This window comes from Erythrolamprus reginae, chromosome 1 (assembly GCF_031021105.1).
Source record: "Erythrolamprus reginae isolate rEryReg1 chromosome 1, rEryReg1.hap1, whole genome shotgun sequence".
In the NCBI taxonomy this organism is placed as follows: Eukaryota; Metazoa; Chordata; class Lepidosauria; order Squamata; family Dipsadidae; genus Erythrolamprus; species Erythrolamprus reginae.
In genome coordinates this window covers 189,764,129-189,790,640 of record NC_091950.1, presented here as the reverse complement: position 1 = coordinate 189,790,640, position 26,512 = coordinate 189,764,129, and the positions used below count along the sequence as shown (strand labels likewise).

General features: G+C 39.2%; 1 protein-coding gene across 3 annotated transcripts in view; it reads right to left on the bottom strand.

Moving 5' to 3' along the window:
- Window positions 1-2,376: 2,376 nt before the first annotated feature.
- The window catches only part of GAD1 (glutamate decarboxylase 1), a 55,015-nt gene continuing 30,879 nt past the window's right edge, over window positions 2,377-26,512 (bottom strand). Inside the window, exons 4-15 of one of the 3 annotated variants that reach the window (XM_070737318.1) lie at window positions 25,500-25,612; window positions 24,272-24,387; window positions 23,828-23,907; window positions 23,595-23,649; window positions 19,997-20,113; window positions 16,199-16,263; window positions 13,386-13,464; window positions 11,097-11,246; window positions 10,319-10,426; window positions 6,958-7,047; window positions 4,884-4,920; window positions 2,377-2,554 (exon numbers count right to left, since the gene is read on the bottom strand). In XM_070737318.1, the coding sequence (XP_070593419.1) occupies window positions 2,526-2,554; window positions 4,884-4,920; window positions 6,958-7,047; window positions 10,319-10,426; window positions 11,097-11,246; window positions 13,386-13,464; window positions 16,199-16,263; window positions 19,997-20,113; window positions 23,595-23,649; window positions 23,828-23,907; window positions 24,272-24,387; window positions 25,500-25,612 (1,039 nt within the window). In that variant the 3' untranslated portion in view covers window positions 2,377-2,525. Of the gene's footprint in view, window positions 2,555-4,647; window positions 4,921-6,957; window positions 7,048-10,318; window positions 10,427-11,096; window positions 11,247-13,385; window positions 13,465-16,198; window positions 16,264-19,996; window positions 20,114-23,594; window positions 23,650-23,827; window positions 23,908-24,271; window positions 24,388-25,499; window positions 25,613-26,512 lie in introns of those variants that run through there. The other 2 variants (XM_070737309.1, XM_070737298.1) reach the window with 2 other exon arrangements.

Genomic DNA, 26,512 nt, shown 5'->3' with positions numbered 1-26,512 from the left:
TTCGACTTTGTGCTTGTTTTTTATATATTGGTGTTTCTTTTGCATTTTTTAACCTAAAACTGTAATTTAGATTGCTAAATATTAGATTTGTTACTATGTATTGTTTTTTACCATTGTTGTGAGCCACCCCGAGTCTATGGAGAGGGGCGGCATATAAATCCAATAAACCTAATATAATCTAATCTAATCTCAGGCGCCTCAGCCATATGGCCTCAGCTAATACAGTGATACCTTGTTTTACAAACTTAATTGGTTCCGGGACGAGGTTCTTAAGGTGAAAAGTTTGTAAGACGAAACAATGTTTCCCATAGGAATCAATGGAAAAGCGATTAATGCGTGCAAGCCCAAAATTCACCCCTTTTGCCAGCCGAAGCACCCGTTTTTGCACTGCTGGGATTTCCCTGAGGCTCCCCTCCATAGGAAACCCCACCTCTGGACCTCTGTGTTTTTCCAATGCTGCGATTTCACTGAGGCTCCCCTCGCTGGGAAACCCCACCTCTGGACTTCCGTTGCCAGCGAAGTGCCCGTTTTTGCGCTGCTGGGATTCCCTGCTGGGATTCCCTTGCAGCATCACAAAAACACGGAAGTCCGGAGGTGGGGTTTCCCATGGAGGGGAGCCTCAGGGGAATCCCAGCAGCGCAAAAATGGGTGCTTCGCTGGCAACGGAAGTCCAGAGGTGGGGCATCCCAGCGGCAGCGGTGGGTTTGTAAGGTGAAAATAGTTTGTAAGAAGAGGCAAAAAAATCTTAAACCCCGGGTTTGTATCTCGAAAAGTTTGTATGACGAGGCATTTGTAAGACGAGGTATCACTGTACTATGTAGGAGACTGGCTATACAGTGATCCCTCGATTAGCACGGTCTCGATTAGTGCGAAACGCTACAACACGGTTTTTCAAAAAATATTAATTAAAAAATACTCCACGTTTTTTTTGCTATACCACGGTTTTTCCCACCCGATGACGTCATACGTCATCACCAAGAGTCACTTCTCTGTCTCTTTCTTTCCTGTCATTCTCTGCTTCAATCATTTTCTCATTTCTCTTTTTTTCTCCCCTTTTTTCTATAATTTCTATCTCTCTTTCTTCCTCTCTCACACTCTCTTCCTCCCTCTCTCATCTCTTTCTTTCCTTCTCTCTCTTTCCTTCTCTCTCCCCCCCTCCACTTGCCCATGAGAAGAAAAAAAGCAACCTCTGCCGGGCAGCTCCCCTTGTGCCCCCGCTTTGTGCCTGCCTCTTGTCCCTCTCTTTTGGGGGATTTTTTTTTCTTTTCTGTCTGAGTGCGTCTGTGTGAGCGCGAGAGAGGGAGTGCGTGTATGTGTGTGTGTGTCTGTTGCGGCTTGGGCTGGTCGGCCTCGGAGGCGGGAGAAGGCGAAGAGGTAGCAAGCGGGGAACCCGGCGGGGTGGATGGCGGCGGCGGTGTGTGTGTGTGTGGTGGCCGCCTTCAGCTTGGGGTCGCCGCTGGCGTGCTCGAAGGACGCGCCGCCGCCCGCCTTGGAGCCCTCGAAAGCCTCGTCGTCTTCTGTGCTCTGCTCGCCGCTGCTCTCCAAGCGGGGTGCAGCGGCTGGGAGCGCGCGCCTTTTCTCCCCTGCGTGGATCCTGGCTAGCCGTCGTGCCTCTCTTGAAGATGGGGAGCCTGGCGACGCGCTGTTTTCCCCCACCGAGGACAATCGGGGTAAACTCTTTTGGTTGGGAACCAACCGGCCCGGTGCTCTTTTGGCTCTCTTGGGGTTTCCCCTTTGCCTGGGCAGCAGGAAGACCCAGGGAAGGTTCCTTTGGCCGCCCAACAGCTGATCTGCTCCGCAGCGCGGCAGCAGCGAGGAGCCGAAGATGGAGTTTCCCCTTTGCCTGGGCAACGGGGAAACTCCATCTTCGGCTCCTCGCTGCTTCCGCGCTGCGGAGCAGATCAGCTGTTGGGCGGCCAAAGGAACCTTCCCTGGGTCTTCCCCGCTGCCCACACGCAAACTCCACCATCTGCGCATGTGCGGCCATGGGGAAAAAAAGGGCGCGCATGCGCAGATGGTGTTTTTACTTCCGCACCACTATAACACGGAAAATCGATTAGCGCGGGAGGTCTTGGAACGTAACCCCCGCGCTAATCGAGGGATCACTGTATAGCCTTATCTAAACCTGGAATTCTAGACTACAGCCTTAGGCACAGAAATAACAGGAACCTTAAAAGGATCTGAGTTCTCAATTTCTAAATTGCAACGAGAGTGATCAGACAACAAAGAAAGGTCTTTTCTGCTTGGTCTTGAATAAATTTTATAGAAGGAATCATTTACTAAAATAAGTGGTTTCGAGCCTGGGATTGAAGACTGTGCAAAGAGAGATGTTTCTAGGCTAGGGGTAAAAAAGGCTCAAGTCATAGTACATTTATAAAAATACAGATGTCACTTATTTTTTTATTTCCATTTGAACATCAGTTATAGACAGCAGATGTTAGACTCTTCTGAGCAGCTTCTCAATTGTTCCATCCACACGATGGTTAAATACCATATGGACACTGAATACATTGAAAGTAGTTTAGTCACATCACAATTCCAGAAGGGGTCAACACTTTAATACAAAAGAAAGAGCGAGGTGAGTGAAGGGGACAGCAATATCAAGGTAGGATCTTAAATATTCTTAAAATATACTCATTTCACACTTGGAAAACCCTGGAACCAAAAGGTGAAAAGCCACACAAACATTCATTAAAATATTGCTAATATTCTCAACAAAACACCGTTTTAATAATAAAACCCAGGCAATAAAGAACATACATGGTTACCTGGTCACAATTCTCTCTGATGTACACACATTCTATTTATCTGAGCAGACATGGGTGCAAATGTGCATTAAAGTAAACCTTGCAGTTTATTATGCATGAGAAATATAAAGCATTAAATGGAAGCTAAACAGCCACTGCAGGAAATTTAGGAAGGCTTTAGGTTGGCGGGTGTCACTTGAATAAAATCATTGGGTTGCCTGCCCTGTGACTTTGCTCGCCTTCTACTAGCGTGGTCAAAAACTCCAGCTGCCTAGCTAACAAATGGAAGATGAACCTTACAGCTACATATGCAATAATTTGTGCAGCCATGTTTTAAAAGGTTTTTGTGTTGAGCTTCTCTTTTTTCTTGTCAAAGCCACAGTTACCCTTCTGCTACTAATGAAGGATACTGTAGCCCCTTCAGAAAATTGCAGCCCAATCATTGGGGATCTTGCCCCAGGATTCCTATAAATCATTATTCTGACATAGAGGGTCCTTCGCTTCAACATTCACGAATCACTAAAAATGCATTCAGTATATAGTCAGATCACCATATAATTAATAAAGTGACTTTTCTATTAAAGTGAAAGGATTTCATTAGGCTTAAATCTAGATTATAGTATAGTATTAGAATGCAGTACTAGAATTTGATACAGTAAAATGATCTGCTAAATTATTGTTTTAAAGGCATATTTTATAAATGTGCCAAACTAATTTTTAATCTTCTCTTTGGCTCACAACTACACTGAATTGCCAATAAACATTAATTAGAACTTTGATAATTATATAAGTAGGCTACAATACAAATGGGAGAAAATACAAGACAACTCTTTAGCATGGTAAATTCTTTGCATATAAAGAAGCAAATAGCTCATATATCTAGAACTGAACAGTTATTTTGCTGGAAAACTATTACACGTAATTCCTTTCCCTCCCCCACCCCATTTAACAGTAATGTACACAATCTACACAAGTGAATTTCTAAAAAATACATCAATATTATAATCTATTACAACAACTCAGCTACTACTATTCCCCTGATATGACAGCTAAAGGGATATACATACAGCTAAACTACTTTTTTTGGATTTGCTTTCTTCTTTCTTTTCCATATACTGTATTAGAGAAGCATCAATAAATAATGTTTAAATAACATTCACCATTTACCATTGTTCCTAAGGAGCTACATTTTAAAAATGTTTTCTTCCCCAGTTTTACCTGGTAGCTTTATCATCTGTAAACTGGTTGTCATGTTACTTACTTCTTTGATAGAAAATACTTAACTTCTTGATAGAAAGAACAGGCCTCTTACATTCCAGTCTAAAAAATTGCAGGAATCTAACATGCTGGGTAAATTTATACTGTTTCAGTGGATCTTAAAAATATATCATACGACTTGGCCTTGTCCATTCAAATTAATACAGAGTAAAGATATGAACTCCAGTATTATGGCTGATGATATTTCAGTAAAATCAATAGAATCAATGCTTCAGTATTATACTTGAAATGGGAATGTTGGCCTATCATCTATCAAGGATTGATCTAGTGAAGCTTCAGAAGAGCAGTCCATGATAGGAAACACCTGAAATGCTTACTATTGTTTATATATTTTCTTTATATACATATAAAGTGTATGTTGTGTGTTTGTTCCATTAAAATATGTCTACACACACCATACACCATCACACTGTACATATAGTGCAGATTTCTTAGTTATCTTAATATAATTTGCTTACGGGCAAACTAGAATTACCAGTTATCTGAATGATACATTTCAAAATAATATGTTTATCCTTTGGTAAAATAATAAATATGTTCCTATATACTTTTTTCAATAATCTATGGAAGTGGGCACTATTGTTTTTAAAGAGAGGTTCTCAGAAGAATCAAACACTTAGAAAGCGATCGTCTTAAAATGTATTCTCCAGCACTGGTTAAAAAACAGCCAGTACTGGAAAAGGGCGCTCTAGAGAAAAAACGATGGTTCCACTCATGTGGATTACAGATCTTGCCCCAATCGTTCTATTTCCTCAATCAAGAAGTCAATATCCGACTTGGAGGCTGCAGGATTTGAAATCACCATTCTGAAGAAGTTGACTTTCTCTCCCTGAGGCTGATATCCAACCATTGTGGTACCTGTTTCCATCATCAGGGCTTTGATCTTGGGTGCCACCTTGAAAGTGAAACAAGAAAGAAAAGAGGTTTTGGGATTCAGTTCTCCCTTTGAGGGAAAAGACTAGCACATCAGTAAAGAATCAAGGCCTGGTGTAGAGAAAATACAGAATGGATGAAGAAGGTGTCAAGACATCTGATAGACAGTCTTTCAATGTTCTCCTGAAATTCTGGTATCTGCAAGACCAACTGAATGGGAGAGTACCAAGATATGGAAGGCGGCAATGATGCCACATTGTTGCTTTTATTTTTAACATTTCTATAAAATATAATCAAGTTACAAAGCTACACAAAACCATATGACCATGTATTTTGACCATATTATTTCCCCTCCTGACAAAAATCAATATCACCGGTAATTAGAATCATGGAGACCTCACCCCAAACACTGAGACAGTGTAAGGTATTTTGGTAGTTGGGGCTGAAAACCCACCTGGCAGATTTGGTGGGGGTAAAAGTATATAAATAAACAAAATCATCAATTCACTGGTTTGTAATAGTTTTGACAAAGCTTTTGGCTACAAAATTTAGAAAATAGAGTCAGGGCAAAATAAACAGAACCTCATCCCTAATATAGATGAACTAGAGTGATTATTGGTTTGTTATTCAATTGGATAATTACAGATCTAACTTTGTAATATCTGTTCTATTGCTTATAACTAATAATATTTTGCATCTGGGGTTATATTTGAGGCATGGTTAAACCTAAGTAAGTAAAGTCACTACTAAACAATAATGCAACTTTCAGTATCATACAAGAGACCCAGTTTAAAAGAAACAAGGGGCTCTTCATTGAGCATATGAATTTTACACTCATCTTGAATTAACATACCCATAATACATAGTTGATCTACAATATTTAATGGTTTCTACATACATGGAAGAGAACTTAGAGGCATTCAGAGCATGCAGACAATGTATTGTTTTTTGAATTGCCCTAAAATAAGCAGACTGCTGTTCTTCTGCCTACATGACCTAAGGACCAGGAACCACTCCAAAGGTGTAAGTACAAAGTTTAGGGGGTCGCTAATCAAGCTCTGTAAATCAACAAAGAAAACCAAGCCAAGAGCACTGAATGTTTTGAAAAGGGCAGAATCAGGAGGGGAAAGGAGAGATACTTGTCACCCTGACAATCCAGCTGATGCAGAAGTTGGGAGGGAAACATTGGCTCGCCACACTACCATTAGAAGGCCTGTTGACTATGAGAATCTGAGAGGGAGCAGATGTAACCACAACACATTCTTTCGAGACGTTCAAGGTCATCCTTTTTCCCACCACCTGCTCGGAAGCTAGGAGGAGGAACTGCCACGTTGGCAAAACCTGAGTGGGCAACGTGACAATTTTGGGGGTGGGGATCAAGGGGTGTGAACTTTTTCAAATGGTTAAATAAGGTTCAGGAGAGAAGTGTTTTTAATAGGAAAGTGAACACAAGAACAAGGGGACACAATCTGAAGTTAGTTGGGGGAAAGATCAAAAGCAACATGAGAAAATATTATTTTACTGAAAGAGTAGTAGATCCTTGGAACAAAATTCCAGCAGACGTGGTTGGTAAATCCACAGTAACTGAATTTAAACATGCCTGGGATAAACATATATCTATCCTAAGATAAAATACAGAAAATAGTATAAGGGCAGACTAGATGGATCATGAGGTCTTTTTCTGCCATCAGTCTTCTATGTTTCTATGTTTCTATGTTTCAACTGGATGGGAAACTTTGGGGGTGTGAGATTCGGGTTTTCCACGTCGGTGCCAGAATGGCTCCAACAATAAATTGGAACTTTGAGGAATACTTTGCCTTGGACTCTGATTTAAGTTTGGATGCTATCTGCAACCCTGACACTGTAATTCATTACTCCAGAAAGTAACCAATGCCATGAGTATATAAGATTATAGTAAGAGAATCTTGCAAATTTGAAAGCAGTTCTCTTCTCCCTTGCCTTGCCTTTCCAGAGAACTAGAGAAGGTCCCGTACATTCACTTAGGAAATCTTTTTTGTAAGTGTTTTACAAAAAATAAGTAATTGGGGGAAAAAATTACCCTATGTAGTTTTTCTCTTCTTTCCTCAGAGTCTGGCATCCCTCTGAGACTTGGCGGAATGTACCAGAAACAAACGTTTGTGTGTTCAGGCTGTATAGCATAAAACAAAATAAACAATTTTTTTTAAAAATCACAAAGACAGTTAGTTCATTAATGTACTCATCAAGAGGATTAATTTTTCCTTGCTTACACAGTTACTTTGTGTTGTGATTGGCTCTGGCTGAGCTCCTGCCCCAGGGAATGGGGAGGTGGATGCAGGGGAAAATTCAACATGTCACAGGCCTGTGTTATTGCCGACAGAATCAGTTCAGAGTTTAGTTTCCTCGGATGAAGAAGGAGGAGGTGGGAGTGACTCGGCAGAGGAGGGCTTGGCACACAGCCCAGGCAGTCAATCTCCCTTATTTTCCGTTGATTCAGATGATGACGTTTTGGACCCACGCAAGCACAGAATTATGCGTAGAAGAGACCAAGTAAGAACATATTACAGGAAATAAGGGAGGCCACCTGTGTTTGGGTGGGGCTCCAGTAATTAGGGCTGCTGCTATAAATAGCAGCATGTGGGTTTGGCCATTGTGGAAGAATATCTGATCAGAGTTTGTCAGGAATCTTGTGTTGCTGGACTTTGTTGCTTTTTCACACCTTTGTAACCAAAGCAGAGGAACATGGGGGTGTGTGTGTGTCTCACTTCATTGGAAGAAGAAGGGGTGTGAAGTTTCTTCACAGCTGCTAGCTAAGTACTTAAGGAAAATTGTACAGACTACCCTGTTGTTTTGGGAAGAGTGCTCTTTGCAATACAAAAAGAGTGCTTTGTTTATTTTGAATTTTGTGATAAAGAACATTGTTTTGAATTTGTACCCTTGAATTTTCAGGAGGCTCCTACCAGAGAGCCCAGCAGAACACTTTGTTTGCCATGCCTTTTGATTTTGTCCTTCAAAGTTTAGAAGAATGGAGCAAAAAAAAAAAAAAGCAAGTGAACGTGCCCCGAAGTAATTAGGACATTACTGGAGACAGGCAATTTGCACAGGAACAAATAGAGACATTTTCCAATTCTTCACCACCGTCTTTACCTGTTTCTCCAGATTATTCTCATAAAAAAAAATTCATGGGAAATATAAACAGTCCGTTTTGGAATGCCACCTTTTGACTGATAACCCTGCTCATGCCTGACCATAAGCTTAACCCTGCTGTTCTGTTTAAGAAAAATAACAAATCTTATGTTCCCGGGTCACCCTGACCCGGACCGAAAACTCTTCATTTGCAGTGCTTATGTTTGGTCTTTTTGAAAGCTTTTTTCACTTGGAAAGTAGTCTGAACATTTCTGCACACAATGATATGAAAATTGAAATGAAAAAAGTAAATCTTATTGGTTTATTTTGCGGATATAATGCATGCCCCCCCTGTTTTTGTGAAATTTTTATCAATTTATGGATAGTTTTGCTTGCAAAATGCATTCTATTTTACTAAAGTTGCTATGGGATTGGTAGCTTGAACATTTCTGAACATAATGATATGAAAATTGAACTGGAAAAATTGATGCATATTGGTTTATTTTGTTGATGAAATGCACGCCCCCCCCGTTTTTTTTAAATAGTCTTCACTTTATGGATAGTTTTGCTAGCAAAATACATTCTATTTTACTAAAGTTGGTGTGGGATTGGTAGCTTGAACATTTCTGAACATAATGATATGAAAATTGAACTGGAAAAATTGATGCATATTGGTTTATTTTGCACATAAAGTATGCCTCAATTATTTCAATTTATATAAAAATTATGCTGTTAATTTCAAACTTACATACTTTTTTTTAGTAAAATGGATTTGTTTCATAAAATTAGTTCTCTGGCTACAATGTGGTTGATTTTCAAAAGGATATTCCAAATATTTCTAGACAAATATGTATAAACAGTGACAATAATGGCACACAGCAAGGCCGAGGGGGGGGTGGCCCTTTTGTGGCAAAAATAAACCAATAAGAACCATTTTTTTCAGTTCATTTATATTTTTCTTATATTCAGAAATGTTCAATTTAGTATATCAAACCTCTTGGGGGAAAATTCCTTAGGGATTTGTAGCCTTAAAAAATAGAAATTGACACGAAATTAAAAAAGGATGGGGGGAGGGGCTTTTTGATCAAAATAAAAATATAAGTCTCAATTTTTCCAGTTCAATTTTCATATCATTATGTTCATAAATGTTCAAACTAGTTTTCCAGTTGAAAAAGTTTTCAAAAAGATCAAATTCAAGTACCTAAAAAAATTATTTTTGGTCCGGTCACATACGAACAGAAACAGATTCAAAGTTATGATTTTTTTTTGCCCAGAAAACAATTAGCCACCACCCCAAAAATATTTTTTGATGATCAGCATTGTTAAATTGAGTAAATGAATGCCTAAGATTTTAAAGAATATTTCGGATTTGGAGCATAAAAAAATAAAAAGTGAAAATGGTTGCAAGCAGCCAAGGGGGGGGGGAGGCCTTATTTCTGATGTTAAAAAACCAATAAGAATCATTTTTTTCAGTTCCTTTATATTTTTCTTATATTCAGAAATGTTCAAGCTACCAATTTCACACCAACTTTAGTAAAATAGAATGCATTTTGCAAGCAAAACTATCCATAAATTGAAAAAAATTTCACAAAAACGGGGGGGCGTGCATTATATCCGCAAAATAAACCAATAAGATTTACTTTTTTCATTTCAATTTTCATATCATTGTGTGCAGAAATGTTCAGACTACTTTCCAAGTGAAAAAAGCTTTCAAAAAGACCAAACATAAGCACTGCAAATGAAGAGTTTTCGGTCCGGGTCAGGGTGACCCGGGAACATAAGATTTGTAACTTTTTTTGCCCAGCAAAAACTAAGCCCCCCACCCCCCAAAAAAAATTCTCATAGAGAGAACCCCTGAAATGATAAATAGTCATGAAATTTCAAGTTTCAGATATGCAGGGAAAAATTTTTACAGGGACTCAAACTTGGCTTCGGGTCACATACGACCCGAACAGAACAGCATTAAGACAGATAACTCAAATTCCTGCAGAGGCTCAATTAAGCAGAAAGCCATTTCAGCTAGGATTCAAACCATTGAACAGCATGTTTTCCTTTACTTAAGCAACAAATAATAAGCAGGCCACCAGAGTGGAACAATTTCATTTTAAGGCTTTAGTGATAACACCTTTTTCTAAGGGTTATGAATCAACTGAATTTCAGTGTTATGTATCTCACTGGTTTCAACTGATTTCATATTCTTCACCTATCTACCAGAGATTAAACAGATGAAATAACAGTAACGGGGCTGGATGGAAACATTTCCTATTGGAAAAATGTATAATTTGATTGAAAGTAATTTATAGTCTAAAACTTACCTCTCCTTCAAAAACCATCTCAAACTCTTGCCTGTTTTTAATTTTATTATAGAGGTATTCTGACAATTCAAGACATTTGTTGATTTGACTTTCGAATCCCACTGTACCCTATTTTGAAAACAGAGGGAAAGAAATCATTTAATCTCATATTCTTTCTGCATCCCCTAAATAGTTTAGAGAGTAAATCTTGGAAATGTGGAGTCTTTTGTTAACCAAAGCTGAAAAAGCCCTGAAATATGACAATCATTAAGTGTTGTACTTCATGATTCTTAACAAATGTATATTTTCTTTAGAGCAAATTCACCAAGACAAATTCCTTGTGTGTCCAATCACACTTGGCCAATAAAGAATTCTATTTGTAAATGTATGTATGGAACAACTTCATTTTAATGTTTTAGAGTTGCCCATATTTAAAAAAGAAGTACTTTGGCTTTGTGCAAGCGAAGTACCATTTTTCTACTCATTAAAATGTCCCTTTTTTAGGCTTTTGCATGAGCTCCCCTCCTCCCAAAAAAGATATGGCTGGTAAGATAAAGTAAGCAATTATGCACAAAGGATAGGCAGAATAGGAATTATGATGCAAATTCCATACATTTTTTGCTTAGATATTTAGAAAACTGATTTCTCTTTTTCCCAAGTTTTTTCACCTGGAGATATCAATATATTAAATAAACAATATGCTTATGTTTTCTAAGAATTTAAAGCTGTGTTGAATAGGTGGGAATTGACTTCTGGTTAAGCTTCTATAGAAATGTCCCCATTTTGCTCATCGTTTTACCTTAGCTTTCCACATCAACCAGAATTTGAATATATCCACGTGGCGTCCACATTGTATTGCTTTGTCTCCAGTGTCATAGGTGATATCATATTGCTTATCTTGTTGGAACAGATATCCTGCACACATCTGGTTGCAGCCTTGAAGTACACCCTGTGGTACGGTAAAAAGCATGCCTGTTCAACATACGTCAAGCAAGAATGCATGAATTAAACATTATTGCATATGTGTTTCCTTAAGCTTTTAAAATTGGTATCACAGTTAAATCCTCTTATGTTTCTGAGTCGGTAGAAAATCCCAGACACAACACACTCCATCCTGCAGCCCCATTTTTTTTCTCTGCTTCTTCTAGCAGAAGCAACGCTGGTTCCAATCAATCCTGTTCACAGCACAAAAAATCCACTTAGGAAACACAGGTGTTAATTCACTGGGGAACAATTTGTAACATAATTTCTGTTGAGTTTGATTTTTGAGCTTTTTTATAGTTAATTAGGCACGCTGGTTTCAAAACTATGGTTAGTTTTCTTTTACCACGTTAAGTTTTTTCTCTACACCTTATATACATATAATATAGTTAATTAGGCAACATGAGCATCAAATTGCATTTTTTACATAGCCACCTTGCTAACTTCCCCGAAAATCTTGGTTCAGTCAGGGATGAGCAGGGTGAGTGATTCCACCAAGATTTGAAGGTCATGGGGGCATGATATCAAAGTAGATAGGGTGTACATATGATGGCTGACTATTGTTGCTGCATCAAGTGAGAATGTCCACAGATTAAACACTCCAGAAAAAGCTATAAGCGAAATTTTTTACCTTAATATGTATAATTACCGTTCGATAAAAAACCAATTATTTGTATGAACACAATTTAACTTGCAGTAACTATTATAGCCTTTGTATGAATAAAATTATTCTTTCTAAACAGTATATTTGGTAAATTTTTTACTTTACTTTCCTTTATATGCACAATTTGTATGACTTTTGAGGGTATCCTGTGGCTTAAAAAGGTGACGTGATAGACAAAAAACTGTGATTACTTTTGGATCCAGAGGCCAAAAGTTAGTTGAAAACAAGTCACAGATTTAGGACAATGAAATTGCTGTTACCCAGTGTATCCATAGGATATTTTACTTAGACCCTCAAAGTCTGCTGTATACCATTTCCCCCCAAATAAGTCATCCCCTGATAATAAGCCCAATCAGGCTTTTGAGTGCATGGCAAGTGCTTATTTCAGGATTCAAAAAAATACAAGACAGGGTCTTATTTTCAGGGAAACATGATATTTTTATTATTATTTATTTTGTTTTATTATATTTTATTTTATATTTTATTTTATATTTTATTTTATATTTTATTTTATTTTATATTTTATTTTATTTTATTTTATATTTTATTTTATTTTATTTTATTTCATTTCATTTCATTTCATTTCATTTCTTATTTATTTATTTATTTATTTATTTATTTATTTATTTATTTATTTATTTATTTATTTATTTATTTATTCCAATACACAATCATACACAATGAAGGTAGTAGAGGACACCTTCGAGGAAATAGAATTAGAGAAAGAATAGAAGAGAGAGTATAGGATAAAATAATCAATGAGAGAATAGAAGAAAGATATAGGGATAGAAGAGAAGATATATGGGATATAGGAGAGACAATAGGACAGGGGTCGGAAGGCACTCTAGTGCACTTATGCACGCCCCTTACTGACCTCTTAGGAATCTGAAGAGGTCAACCATGGACAGTCTACAGGTAAAATGTTGGGGGTTAGGGGATGATACTACGGAGTCTGGTAATGAGTTCCATGATTCAACAACGCTATTACTAAAGTCGTATTTTTTACAGTCAAGTTTGGAGCAGTTAATATTGAGCTTGAATCTGTTATGTGCTCTTGTGTTGTTGTGGTTGACACTGAAGTAGTCGTTGACAGGCAGGACATGATAGTACATGATAGGATATGATAGTACAGTACTGAAAACATATCAGTGGCCCCTTATTTGAGTCCAGATGTGTGGCAAGGGAGCATTTCTTAGCCAAATGCTAAAGAACCAACAGCTAAGAATGAAGGCTAAAGGAACATCACTAATCTTTTCAGAATCATTGTATTTAACTATGCTGCCCTCAAGGTTTTTTGGACACAAACATCTACCACCAGGGACCTTAATGCCACGCACTGCAATTGACACTCAGGAGCGTCCCAACAAGAAACGAACTTTTGCAGCTTATATACGGTCGATCAAAGGAAATAGAGGGAGGGAACATTCAATTTATGAAACAAACCTTTTCCCGAAGAAGAATGGCAGAACACTGCAGTAGAACTCCCATCATCTTGTGTGGATTCCATGTGACAGAGTTGGCTCTGCAAGACAAAGGAACATGTTTACAAGCCATGGAATCAGAGGTGGTGATTTTTTAAAAATTCTCTAACATCAGGTAGGAGCAGAGGTGGGCTGCTAAGGTGGAACAGTGATGTGTTCTCTCCCCCGTGGCAAAATCGCACCTGCGTGTCCGTGTGCAATTTCGCTACCTGCCCAGGTGCAGTAGCAGAATTGCGCTGGACTCCACTAGCACTCAGAGCCACGGGGGCGAGCACACGTCACCGTTCTACCTTTAGCAGCCCACCTCTGGGTAGGAGCAGACTGATACCAGTGAGATCAAGGTAACCTGCATGTCCACAATGGAGGTTATACTATACCTAAAATATGTCGACGGCTGTCAATTGGACTAATTAAAAATCAACAACCCCATAATTAACACATTTTATAAGGTTGGATAACTATCGACCTCCCAAGTCGGCCACACAGAAAACATAACAAAAATGAATTTATGTTACTTTATTGTAAGACTGCAGTTTGAAAGCATACAAATCCGAGTAACTATAGGAATAGCACTTAGACTTATATATCTCTTCACAGTGTTTTCCAGCCCTCTCTATGTGCTTTGCAGAGTCAGCATATTGCTCCCAAACAATCTGGGTTCCTGTTTTAACAATTTCAGAAGAATGGAAGGCTGATTCAACCTTCAGCTGGTGGGACTTGAACTGTCAAATTGCTGGCAGCCAGTAGTCTGCAAAAGTACCCTGCAATATTGCATTCTAACCACTGTGCCACCACAGAGTAGATATACTGCTAAAAAAAAATAAAGGGAACACTCAAAGAACACATCCTAGATCTGAATGAATGAAATATTCTCATTGAATACTTCATTCTGTACAAAGGTGAATATGCACAGCAGCATGTGAAATTGATTGTCAATTAGTGTTGCTTCCTAAGGACAATTTGATTTCACGGAAGTTTGATTTACTTGGAGTTATATTGTGTTGTTTAAGTGTTCACTTTATTTTTTTGAGCAATGTAGATACAGTAGAAATGGGTTTTCCTCCCCAAGATTAAGCTGGAAGAACCTCAGAATAGCAAGATGATTCCTTACGTTTTCAAGCAATACATTGAGGATATATTTCTAAATGGGGATATATAAATGGGGAAGTTGGCCTTCTCCGGTTCCCGTCAACTAAACAATGCCGTTTGGCGGGACCCAGGGGAAGAGCCTTCTCTGTGGTGGCCCCGACCGTCTGGAACCAGCTCCCCCCAGAGATTAGAACTGCCTCCACCCTCCTCGCCTTTCATAAACTCCTTAAAACCCACCTTTGCCGTCAGGCATGGGGGAATTGAAACATCTCCCCCGGGGCCTATACAGTTATGTATGGTATGCTTGTGTGTATGTTTGCTTTTAATAATGGGGCTTTTAGTGTTCTTTTAAATTATTAGATTTGTTATATATTGTTTATTATTGCTGTGAGCCGCCCCGAGTCTACGGAGAGGGGCGGCATACAAATCTAATAAATAAATAAATAAATGAATGAATGAATGAATGAATGAATGAATAAATAAATAAATAATAATATTGTTTGCAAGACATTTAACACATGTATTGATACTGTATGTTATAAGAATCTCTCTTAAGCATTTCTTCATAGTATGTTGACTAAATATGACCTTGATCGGCTGGTACTAGTTTGAGGAAATGAAGATTGCCACACTGCTATTAAAATTGTGTCCATAAGAGGGCGCTCTCAAAAATTTAAATAGTGCATCAGCTTACCAGTGGAAAACTGACAGTAATAAATTGGCATTCATTACACCATCAGCTTATCATTATTGTCTCTTAAATAGAAAAATTAATCCTCAAAGAACAGCTGCCGTGAATGTATTTTCCATCCTTTGGGCAGCTTGTCATATTGCTCCCCCCCCCCCCAAGATAAAACTATTCTGAGGTTCTGCCACTTGATATGCAATGCAACATACCCTGCTCAAAAAAAATAAAGGGAACACTTAATTATATATATTACTTATATACTTATATATTCTATAACATAATATATAATAATTATATATAATACTTACATAATATACCTATATATTCTATAATATAATATATAATTATACACTGCTTAAAAAAAACAAAGGAACACTTAAACAACACAATATAACTCCAAGTAAATCAAACTTCTGTGAAATCAAACTGTCCACTTAGGAAGCAACACTGATTGCCAGTCAATTTCCATGCTGTTGTGCACATTCAACTTTGTACAGAACAAAGTATTCAATGAGAATATTTCATTCATTCAGATCTAGGATGTGTTCTTTGAGTGTTCCCTTTATTATTGTTTTTGAGCAGTATATGTTCAGTTGTGAACATTTTGGTCTTAGTACTGCAGCAACTTAGCACCAAGCAGGTCCCCAAATAATCCCAGTTAATTGTGATCTAGTGCAGATTGAAGACATTCTTGCAGCCCATTTTTCTAAGGTACCTTTATCCCATTACAATCATGGTGGACATACGCCACTGAATACAATATTCATAATTATCATAGATTTTGAAAAAACAGAGGTTGTTGGATTATAACCAGCACTGACAAAATAGCTGAGAGGGTGGGATGGAGGAGGGGGGAGGCTGGGAGTTGTAATTCAAGTACAACAACATCTGGGGACTCTCTTCCTTCCATTCTTGCTGGAAGTTGGGAGAAGGATAATGCTTATGCCGATATATTTATCATGTCATTTTGTCCCCCTGCAGAATTTTAAATTGCATACCTTTCTATACCGTTCAGCTTGTGACGATGCTTTCTAGACATCAGTAACCCACCTCCCCAGGCAGCCTGGAAAAGATGAGAAAAATTGGTAAACTTTAGGAATTGAATTGGGAACTTGAAATATTTTTTTAAAGATCGTTCATTTCAGCAGAAAACTCGCTGTAATAGTTCTCCCTAAAGAAAGAACGACAGACCTGTTTTCCACAATCTTAGCCATACAATAATTTGCAGAGCATTGCAATAATTTATTTGCATTATAATGTTCTAATCCATTGCTTCTCAATGATTTTCTGTTACACTGCCCCCTAGGAAGAAGTAAACATTTTTTTTGGGGGGGGCAACTCTCCGCTGTGACTGTAGTCCCCAAATTGCACCCCTCCGTGAGACACGCATCCTATCTGACATTTGTACCAGTACCTCCATCGCATTCCTCAGCGTTCTGTTCAGGGCAGCCCATTCTATAAGAAAACATCTCATGAGTTCAAGAAGTTTGATTGAATCCACGAGATGTTTTCTTTTAGAATGGGCTGCCCTGGAGACAACACCGAAGAGCATGATGGAGGTACTATTACAAGTGCCAAGTAGGACATGCATCCTACCCTCTGTGGCAAAAAAACCACATTCCCTGGGGTCCCACGTCCCCGCTGGCATTGCTTTGCGCCCACCCATGGGGGCCCGCCCCATTATTTGAGAAGCGCTGCTCTAATCAATACATCATTACTCACAAGCTTAGCTCATTGGCTGAATTCACATGACAAATCTGATGTATGGGTAAACAATGCACATAATGATCCTGAAGGCAAACATAGTTTTCCTGGTTGTACTGGTTTGTAGTGATGGGCAAATCCAACGGTGTTCAGGTTCAGCAAGTTCAGATGAACTTCACGCAAAGTTCGGCCGAACCCAAACCCGAACTCCGAACGCTCCGGGGCATCCAAGCTCCACCCCTGGAATCCCATTGTTTTTTATTTTTACAGATTTTTTATTTTTTTTTATTTTTATTTTTATGAAAAAGGACGCCGCAGCAGCACCGCAAGCAAAGGGAGGTCCTTTCATGTAAAAATAAAAATTACAGGTTGCTAGCACACCAAGGTGATCACTTTCTGGATTCCATCCTCCCTCCATTATTCTAGTGCCACCCCCGGAATCCAGGAAGTGATCATCTTGGCATGCTTAGCAACCTGCCGGTATATGTGACATCAAAGCTCTGCCCCCGGAATCCCTTCATGGGATTCCCCAGGTCCTTTTGTGCCTCCCTCCCAGCTTCCCGACTGGCCAACAGCTCCCCGGTGTTCGCCTTCCTCCGCCGCCACCGGCGCCTGGCTCCTCCTCCTCTTCTCAGCAGATGACAGCTGGGTGGTGGCGCTTCGTGGTGCTCGGCACGAATGCCGAACCGGAGCATGAATTTAAAAAAAAATTCGGGTTTGGCATGCCAAACACTGTAAAATTTGGTACAGACCCGAATTGTGCAAGTTCGGTTCGCCCAACACTACTGGTTTGTTAACTGCCTTAGACATCATTTTTGCTGTGATTGATAGGCCTTTTTATTTCCTGCTTTAAAAAAAATTAGGGAGGGCAGTAATTGTTGTTTTAATGTGGTATGATCAGTAGAAAGCTTAACCTCCTCTCAATGGGTGCAAAATGGGTGAACAGTGCAGTCAGGGAAAGCAAATTGAATGCTTGGCTGCATAGCTAGAGGTATAACAAGCAGGAAGAGGGAGATTGTGATCCCGCTGTATAGAGCGCTGGTGAGACCACATTTGGGATACTGTGTTCAGTTCTGGAGACCTCACCTACAAAAAGATATTGACAAAATTGAATGGGTCCAAAGAGGGGCTACAAGAATGGTGGAAGGTCTTAAGCATAAAACATATCAGGAAAGACTTAATGAACTTAATCTGTATAGTCTGGAGGACAGAAGGAAAAGGGGGGACATGATCGAAACATTTAAATATGTTAAAGGGTTAAATAAGGTTCAGGATGGAAGTGTTTTTAATAGGAAAGTGAACACAAGAACAATGGGTCACAATCTGAGGTTAGTTGGGGGAAAGATTAGAAGTAACGTGAGAAAATATTATTTTACTGAAAGAGTAGTAGATGCTTGGAACAAACTTCTAGCAGACGTGGTTGGTAAATCCACAGTAACTGAATTTAAACAAGCCTGGGATAAACATATATCCATCCTAAGATAAAATACAGGTAATAGTATAAGGGCAGACTAGATGGACCATGAGGTCTTTTTCTGCCGTCAATCTTCTATGTTTCTATGTTTCAATTGCCCTGTTTAAGCAAGACACCCACTCACAAAAATATACTAAAATAATCTGACTGACTTGACTTATTTGCAGAGGTGTTCTAGTCCCTCATCTCTGTCTAGAACAGGGGTCTGCAACCATAAACACTCAAAGAGCCTCTTGGGACTGTTTCCCACAGAAAACAAAACAACGGGAGCCACAAAACCTGGGTGGGCATGGTCAATTCAATGTCACTCGCTCCCACCTAGTCATATCCTCCCCCCAGCCACACCTACCCAGGATTTGTGGCTCCCCGTGTTCCTTCTGTTTCTATGGAAAATATATATCTCCCTCTCTTTGTCTCTCTCCCTCTCTCATCACTCTTTTTCTCTATCTCCCTCTCCCTCCCACTTATCTTTTTCTTTCTCTCATCTGTCTTTTTTCCTCTGTCTCCTAATCACCCTCTCTTTCATTTCTTTCTCTCTCTCTCTCTTTCTCTCATTTCATTCTCTTTCTTTCTCTGTCACTCCTCCCCATGTGTCTCTATGACTGTGTTTGTGTGTGTCTGAGTATCTCGCTCTCTCTTGCTCCCTGTCTCTGTGTCTCTTCACACTCTCTCCAAACCCCCTGTGTGCTCTCCTTTTTGCTACCCATTTTTCTGTCTTCCTTTTGGAAATCTGGGCTGAACCTACAACAAAGGATTCCCTCCTCCTCCTCCTCCTCTAGTGCACACCCTCCCGGCCTTGCCACAGCCGGCCAAGGGGCTGCAAGAGGAGGAGGAGGAGGAGGAGGGAAACTTACGAGGTGGGTTGCGCTCATTCCTCAGCCAGCCCTGATTTCCAAAACAAAGAAAGGAAAATGGGTAGCGAAGAGCCTGAGAGCATGCAGGGCTTTCTGAGAGAGTGAAAAGAGACACACAGACAGGGAGCGACACAGAGAGAGAGAGAGAGAGAGAGAGAGAGAGAGAGAGAGAGAGAGAGAGAGAGTTGCCAGAGGCGAGTGGGGCAGGGAATGGCCTCCAGGAAGGGAAGGGACCCAGTCTCCCACATTGTGAAGCACACTAACTTTCATGTTGTGCAAGGTGCTGCAAGAGCCAGGCTTGGGGGATGGCCCCCATCACAAAAGATCCACCCCATCATTCCCTCCCAGCCCTCATTACTGGCGGCAACAGCAAATGTACCACAGTGAAGGCGGAATGCTGTTGCCCCGCAAAGGCAAGTAGAGGGCCACTTCGCTCCTGCACTAAGGCTCCGGCCATGACACTGTCTTGACAGGATGATGGTTCTTTTATTCCTCTGCCATGACAGAGAGCTGCGGTAGAGGACCCAAAGAGTCACATGCAGCTCTGGAGCTACAGGTTGCAGACCCCTCGTCTAGAAGCTGATAGGGGAGTTTAAGTTGCTGAGTAATTAACACTTGATAGTTTGTACATGATCCTAACTAGGACATAATTTTATACAATACAACTGATTTTGCTAGGAACGTCATGCAAGCGTAGCGATTGTGCTTCATGGGTTTTATTTCGAAATAAAATGGATTAGGATTATGCAGCCCTGGTTACTTACATCCACGTGGAGCCAAAGATTATACTTATCACAGATGTCTGCTATCTCTGGAATAGGATCAAAGGCTCCATAAACAGTTGTACCAGCAGTTGCAGTCACATAAAGGGGAACGTATCCCTGTAAAGAAAAACAAAGAAGCTCTAATGTGAAATACATTTTTCAAATGTGATAGCAATAACAATACCACTTAGACTTACATACCACTTCACAGTGCTCTGTAAGTGGTTTACAAAGTCAGCATTTTGCTTGCCCCCAACTATCTGGGTCCTCATTTTACCCACTTCGGAAGGATGGAAGGCTGAGTCAACCTTGAGCCTGGTGAGGTTTGAACTGCCAAATTGCAGACAGCCAGCAGGTAGGCAGCAGCAGTAGCCTGAAATACTGTACTCTACTTACTGCACCAACATAGCTCTTTACACTAACCTAAAGTACTATTGATCCCAAGTTCTTTTTAATTGTTGCATGTTCTTTCTTTGATTTTTCCAAAGACACTAAAGCAGATGATGGGGGAAAAATACCCTATAATTAACCATCAATTGTAAAAGCAGCAATGCTCTGGGAACACATTGAATAACCACAAGCACTGAGGAAAACTTTTCTGAAAATACATATTATCATCCTTGTATCCAGAGGTGGGCTGTTAAGATGGAACGGTAACATGTGCTCGCCCCCGTAGCTCTGAGTGCTAGTGGAGTCCAGCGCAATTATGCTACTACACCTGTGCCAGTAGCAGAATCACGCCAGAGACACAGGTGTACCCGTGTTTCGGCATGCACTGAAGCAAAAAACAGCACAGAAACATGGGCGCACCTGCATCTCCATGCGCAATTTTGCTACCTGCCCAGGTGCAGTGCCATAATTGTGCTGGACTCCGCTAGCACTCAGAGCCACGGGGGCGAGCACATGTCACCATTCCATCCTAGAAGCCCACCTTTGCTTTCTATCAGACACAAGATCTTTAGGCATTTGCTTCAAATGGAGAAATACAAAGTCTTGGTACTTAACCTGAGTCTCTTGACTCCCTAGCTTCCTTTACATGGCCTTCACTCCTCTCCACCATTTTAGTATAAGAATATGAAAATTAAACTGAGCCAATTTAAGGCTACACAAGATGGGGAAAAATGCATTGGTGGAGAATGAATCAACTGAAAAAAAACCAGATGGGTTTGAACAAAAAATTTGGAGTTGGGAATTTCCTCTGGATGACACTGCTTTTCATCCTTGCCACATTGGAGTCTTTGACTTACAACCAATCATTTGTTGACTGTTTGAAGTTACAACAGCACTGAAAAATAGTGATTTATGATAGGGTATCAAGCTTATCACTGTTGCAACATCACCGTGGTCACGTAACAAAAATTTGGGCAATTGGCTAGCGGCATGTGTTTATGATCCACTTGCACCGATCACCATTTGTAATCTTTCCAGTTGACTTGTGATAAGCAAAGTCGATGATGTGGATGATGATGATGTTGATAATGTTGATGATGTTGATGATGATGTTGATGAGGTTGACGATGATGTTGATGATGAGGTTGATGATGTGGATGATGATGATGTTGATAATGTTGATGATGTTGATGATGATGTTGATGAGGTTGACGATGATGTTGATGATGAGGTTGATGATGTTGATGATGAGGTTGTTGTTGATGATGATGATAATATTTTTTTTGCTACTCGTCTCATTTCAAAGCAATGCTGGGCGACTTCCAAAAAGTCAACGGGGGAAGTCAAATTCATGTAACAACTGTAGTGATTCAGCTTCAAAAGAGGATGTAAAATGGGGCTTAACAATACCTTGCTTAGCGATGGAAATTTGGGGACTCATTTGTGATCCTAAACAGAGGACTACCGGTATGTGTCTTGTTTTCTGCACAGCCCAGAATATTTAAATCAGTAATGAGTTCCTACTGGTGTAGACCAGAGTTCTGCACCAGTAGGAGCCCGGCGATGACATAATTTTTGGTGATTTTTTTTCCGGGCGAGGATGGCTTCTCCGTATCAAAAAAAGCTCTCTCCTGCCCACCCTCACATTAATGTCAATCTTTATTCTTCATCTGAAGCACAGTTGAGAAGCTCCTCAGCTGTGTGTTCAGCTTCTAATGTAGTCCTGAGCATGTGCAGAAGTGAAATTGTGCAGTGGGACACGTACAGATACGTGGATGAGCCCCGGTAGCGAAATGTAGCTGGAACCTGCCCCTGATTTAAATGTGACCTTCAGCCAAGTTTGTGCACTCATGATGTAAAGCAGGGATGTACAACTTCTACCAACATAACCGTCGTACAGTACTTGGTTTCACATCATGTTGTACTGGGCTTGAGGTGGTTCAAGAGTACATCAAAAGGTTTCCAGCGAGAGATGAGTGAGTCCTGACCACATTTTTGACTGAAGTAAATTGTAACCTTAACAATGAGTATAAGATGTATAGTAAACATAGTGGCTCCTTTTAAAAAAAAGCAACAACTAAAATTGGTGATAAATCTTGATGGAAGTAAGAACTATTAAGTAGTTGCCCTCATGAATCTCACTGGGAGACAGTTGTAATAATGATACAATTGGCAAAAAAAAAATCCCTTCAAAGAGGAAGAGACATTACTAGGAGAATTCTTATCTTAGTTTACCAGTACAGTGGTACCTCTACCTAAGAACACCTCTACTTACGGACTTTTCTAGATAAGAGAACTGGGTGTTCAAGATTTTTTTGGCCTCTTCTCAAGAACCACTTACAAACCCAAGCCTCCGAAACTGTAACACGGAAAAGGCAGGGAGAAGCCTCCATGGGGCCTCTCTAGGAATCTCCTGGGAGGAAACAGGGCCGGAAAAGGTGGGGAGAAGCCTTTATGAGACCTCTCTAGGAATCTTCTGGGAGGAAACAGGGCTTAAAAAGGCAAGGAGTAGCCTCCATGGGGCCTCTCTAGGAATCTCCTGGGAGGAAACAGGGCCTCCACCCTCCCTGTGGTTTCCCCAATCGCACACATTATTTGCTTTTGCATTGATTCCTATGGGAAAAATTGCTTTTTCTTACAACCTTTTCTAATTAAGAACTTTGTCACGGAATGAATTAAGTTCGTAAGTAGAGGTACTACTGTATTCTTATAGGGTGAATTGGCAAAAAGAACCCCACAATTATATGTTCTAATCTTCAATTGTATGTAATAAAATTTCAAGAACCACACAAGAACTTTGCTGATAGATCAGGATAATTTTTTTTCTAGCATTTGACTTATAGCATGGAATAAGTTCCCTGTGGAAATTCACATGTGGAATTACGCTGCTTTGTGTCTATGGAGATTCTCAACCATCCAGGTCATGATTATCCAAAAAGTGGCAGCTGGACTTCCTTGTTTTCTTTTCCTTTGCAAACATTTCACTTCTCATCCAAGAAGCTTCTTCAGTTCCAATTTATGCTGCTATGCTTATCAGTTCTTATAGTTAACCCGCCTTTCCATATGATGGGTGAAAAATGCAAGCTGATACACATTTATTTAGAAATAAGTGCCACTGTGTCCAATTTGTAAACAATATTCTAAATAAAATAAGAAAATTAAGTAGGAGATATTTTCCTCTTTTCTTTTCTTTTTTTAAAAAAAATACCTTTTGTTTCGCATCCAGGATTTTGGCTTCTAGATCAGCAGGTATTATTTTGCCCCTGCAACCAAAGTGAAACGTGAAAGCCAAATCTGACATACAAGAAAGAATGAAAAAAGGACTAAACAGAAATGAAACAACAGTAGGGCATTCACTGATGCTGTTATTATGTCCTTAGCATTGTTCCAACCTGAACATAAACACAAAGACACTCAGCTAAAGATGTATAAATATCTCACCTTTCATCGACCTTTATTAAAATCACATTTTCAGTACCAAATCCAAGCGCAGCTCCAGCTTTCTTTATTGAATAGTGACTCTGAAACAACAATCAATAGGTAATGTTAATTTGCTGTGATTGCTTTTGAACTCCATAAGGCTAAGGAAATGAAACCCAATAGACACAATTATTATTATTATTTATTATTTATTGGATTTTTATGCCGCCCCTCTCCGTAGACTCGGGGCGGCTCACAACAGTGATAAAAACAATATATAATGACAAATCTAATAGTTAGAATCTAAAATAACAATAGTACATTTAAAAGTCTAAAAAGCAAGAAACCCCAATATATAAAAACATACATACAGTCATATCATGCACAAAATCTCTCCAGAACAAGGCTGATGACAAAAAAACCCCAATATACAGTAATCATGTTAATTGAAATGATTGCGCTCACATGTTCTGAGGTAAAAAGGACCAGTTTAGGCACTGCAGACATGCCTTTGGTTTTGACTTCTGGGAAATATTTATAGCGGGCAGCCATGATGCTATACATATTGGATATAGCGCCACCTATAATGAGAGGACCCAACAATAAAGTATTAGAAGGATGAAAATAAGTCTGATATAGTTCTATGACAAAGGTATAAACAGTATTCGTGAGCTATGTTCCAAATGTAGCCAAAAAAGCATCGATATCCAATGAGCCAATAGACAAAAGTTAATGATAATCACCTCTGTTTTTACTCAAGGGCAACACTCCAGTTTTATGAATACTGCCTTTTCTTAAGGTAATATTTGCAAAAAACTTCAAATGCAATCACATTCTCCAGAAAGAGGTGAACAAAATATGGTTTCCTAAAATTTCTGCTTAAATATTGAGACTCAGAAATTCTATTGGTCCCAATTGTTTTGTGTTAATTTGGATATTGCCGTGCTTACATGCAAACAAGAACATTGTTACATTTCTATTCAAAGAGAAGCCTCTTAAGGTTTTAGTTAACATAGTATTTTGACTATCTTAAGTCATGCTATCAAGAAAGGCTAGGAAAGTTGACTTTGCTAATATTGAAGGCTGCAATAATTAAAATACGCAATATTAAAAGCATAGAAAATCAGTCACCATATGTTAGCCTCATTTAATATAAGTAAGAAGTTCAAAAACCTAAAAGTTATGCAAGTTATAAAATAGAAGAATGTCCTTTGTTTGGCCTCTGAAGGAAAGTAATTTAGAGATTGTAACTGAAAGTCAAAAATCAAAAGAAGTCTATCACCTTTTCAGAATAACTGAATTGAATTAAAAAGCATAAGATTTCTGATTTAAAGTACTGAGTTCCATATGATAGGTCTAAGAGCATACAGACTATCTGCTTATTACTGACTTTTTGCAGGAATTAGGGAAAAAATGAATGTGCGACTTATGGGTTAGGTGATTATAAAGGGTAGCTTATGAAAGAAGGAAATTATGACATAACTTTAGACAGAGAAAGTAAAATATTCATGCACTCATAACCACCGTCAAAAAGATTGGAAAACCCTTTTTAATGATCATTTCTTTACTGTTTTTCAATTTTCTTTCTTATTCACAACCCCTTTTACTTTCTTTATTTTTTAATATTTGTATTGGTTTTATTTCGCTAAATATTTATTCAATAATTTTTAAAAAAATATGAAATGAAACCTACCAGGTGAGAATATTCCATCACCATCTTTGTTGGACCATCCAATAATCTCTCTCATTTTTCGAAGTGTTATTTGTTCCATGAGTACAAAAACAGGTGCAATTTCATACGTAAACCTACACAAACAAATATAAATAACCACAGGTAATCCTTGACTTACAATAGTTCGCTTAGTGACCATTTGAAGTTACAATAGCACTGAAAAAGTCACTTATGACCATTTTTCACACTTACAATCATTGTAGCAATCCCAGGGTCATGTGATCAAAATTCAGATGCTTGGCAATTGGCTCATATTGAAGACACTTGCAGTGTCCCAGGAGTCATGTGATCCAGTAGTGGGTTCTAAAACCCCTTGCTTCCAGTTTGCGTGCCCCGCTTCTGCACATATGTAGAAGCATTGCGGACTGTTGAGTGCAGCCTCCTGCCGTCAGCGCTACCAGTTCTTAGAATCAGGTCGAACTGGGAGCAACCCATCACTGATGTGATCTCCTTTTGACAAGCAAAGTCAATGGGGAAACCAGATTCACTTAACAACTGTATTACTAACTTAACAACTGCAGTGATTTGCTTAACAACTGTGGCAAGAAAAGTAATCAAATGGGGCAAAATTCATTTAACAAATTTCTCACTTAGCAATAGAAATTTTGGGCTCAGTTGTGGTCATAAATTAAGGACAGCCTGTAAGTATTTTTACTTGGCAAAATGCCAGGTTTCTATTTCCCAAATGTAATTATTATCGAACACAGAAAGGTATTAAAACAGCATCCTAACACCATTGAAAGCTACTCAGAAAGACAATCAGAAATTCATATTTACAGGAATGTATTTAGCTTTTGTTCTGGTTTCTGGTAGAACTTTAGTTATTAAAAATAACTCTTACTGAATGCAGTATTTCATAAACAAAGAAACTCCATCTTTATTCTCTTCACTTCCGTATTCAAAATACAATATAGAATGGTACATTCCTTTTCTCCCGTTATCTCTCTTAATTACATTCCACATACATTCCTTCC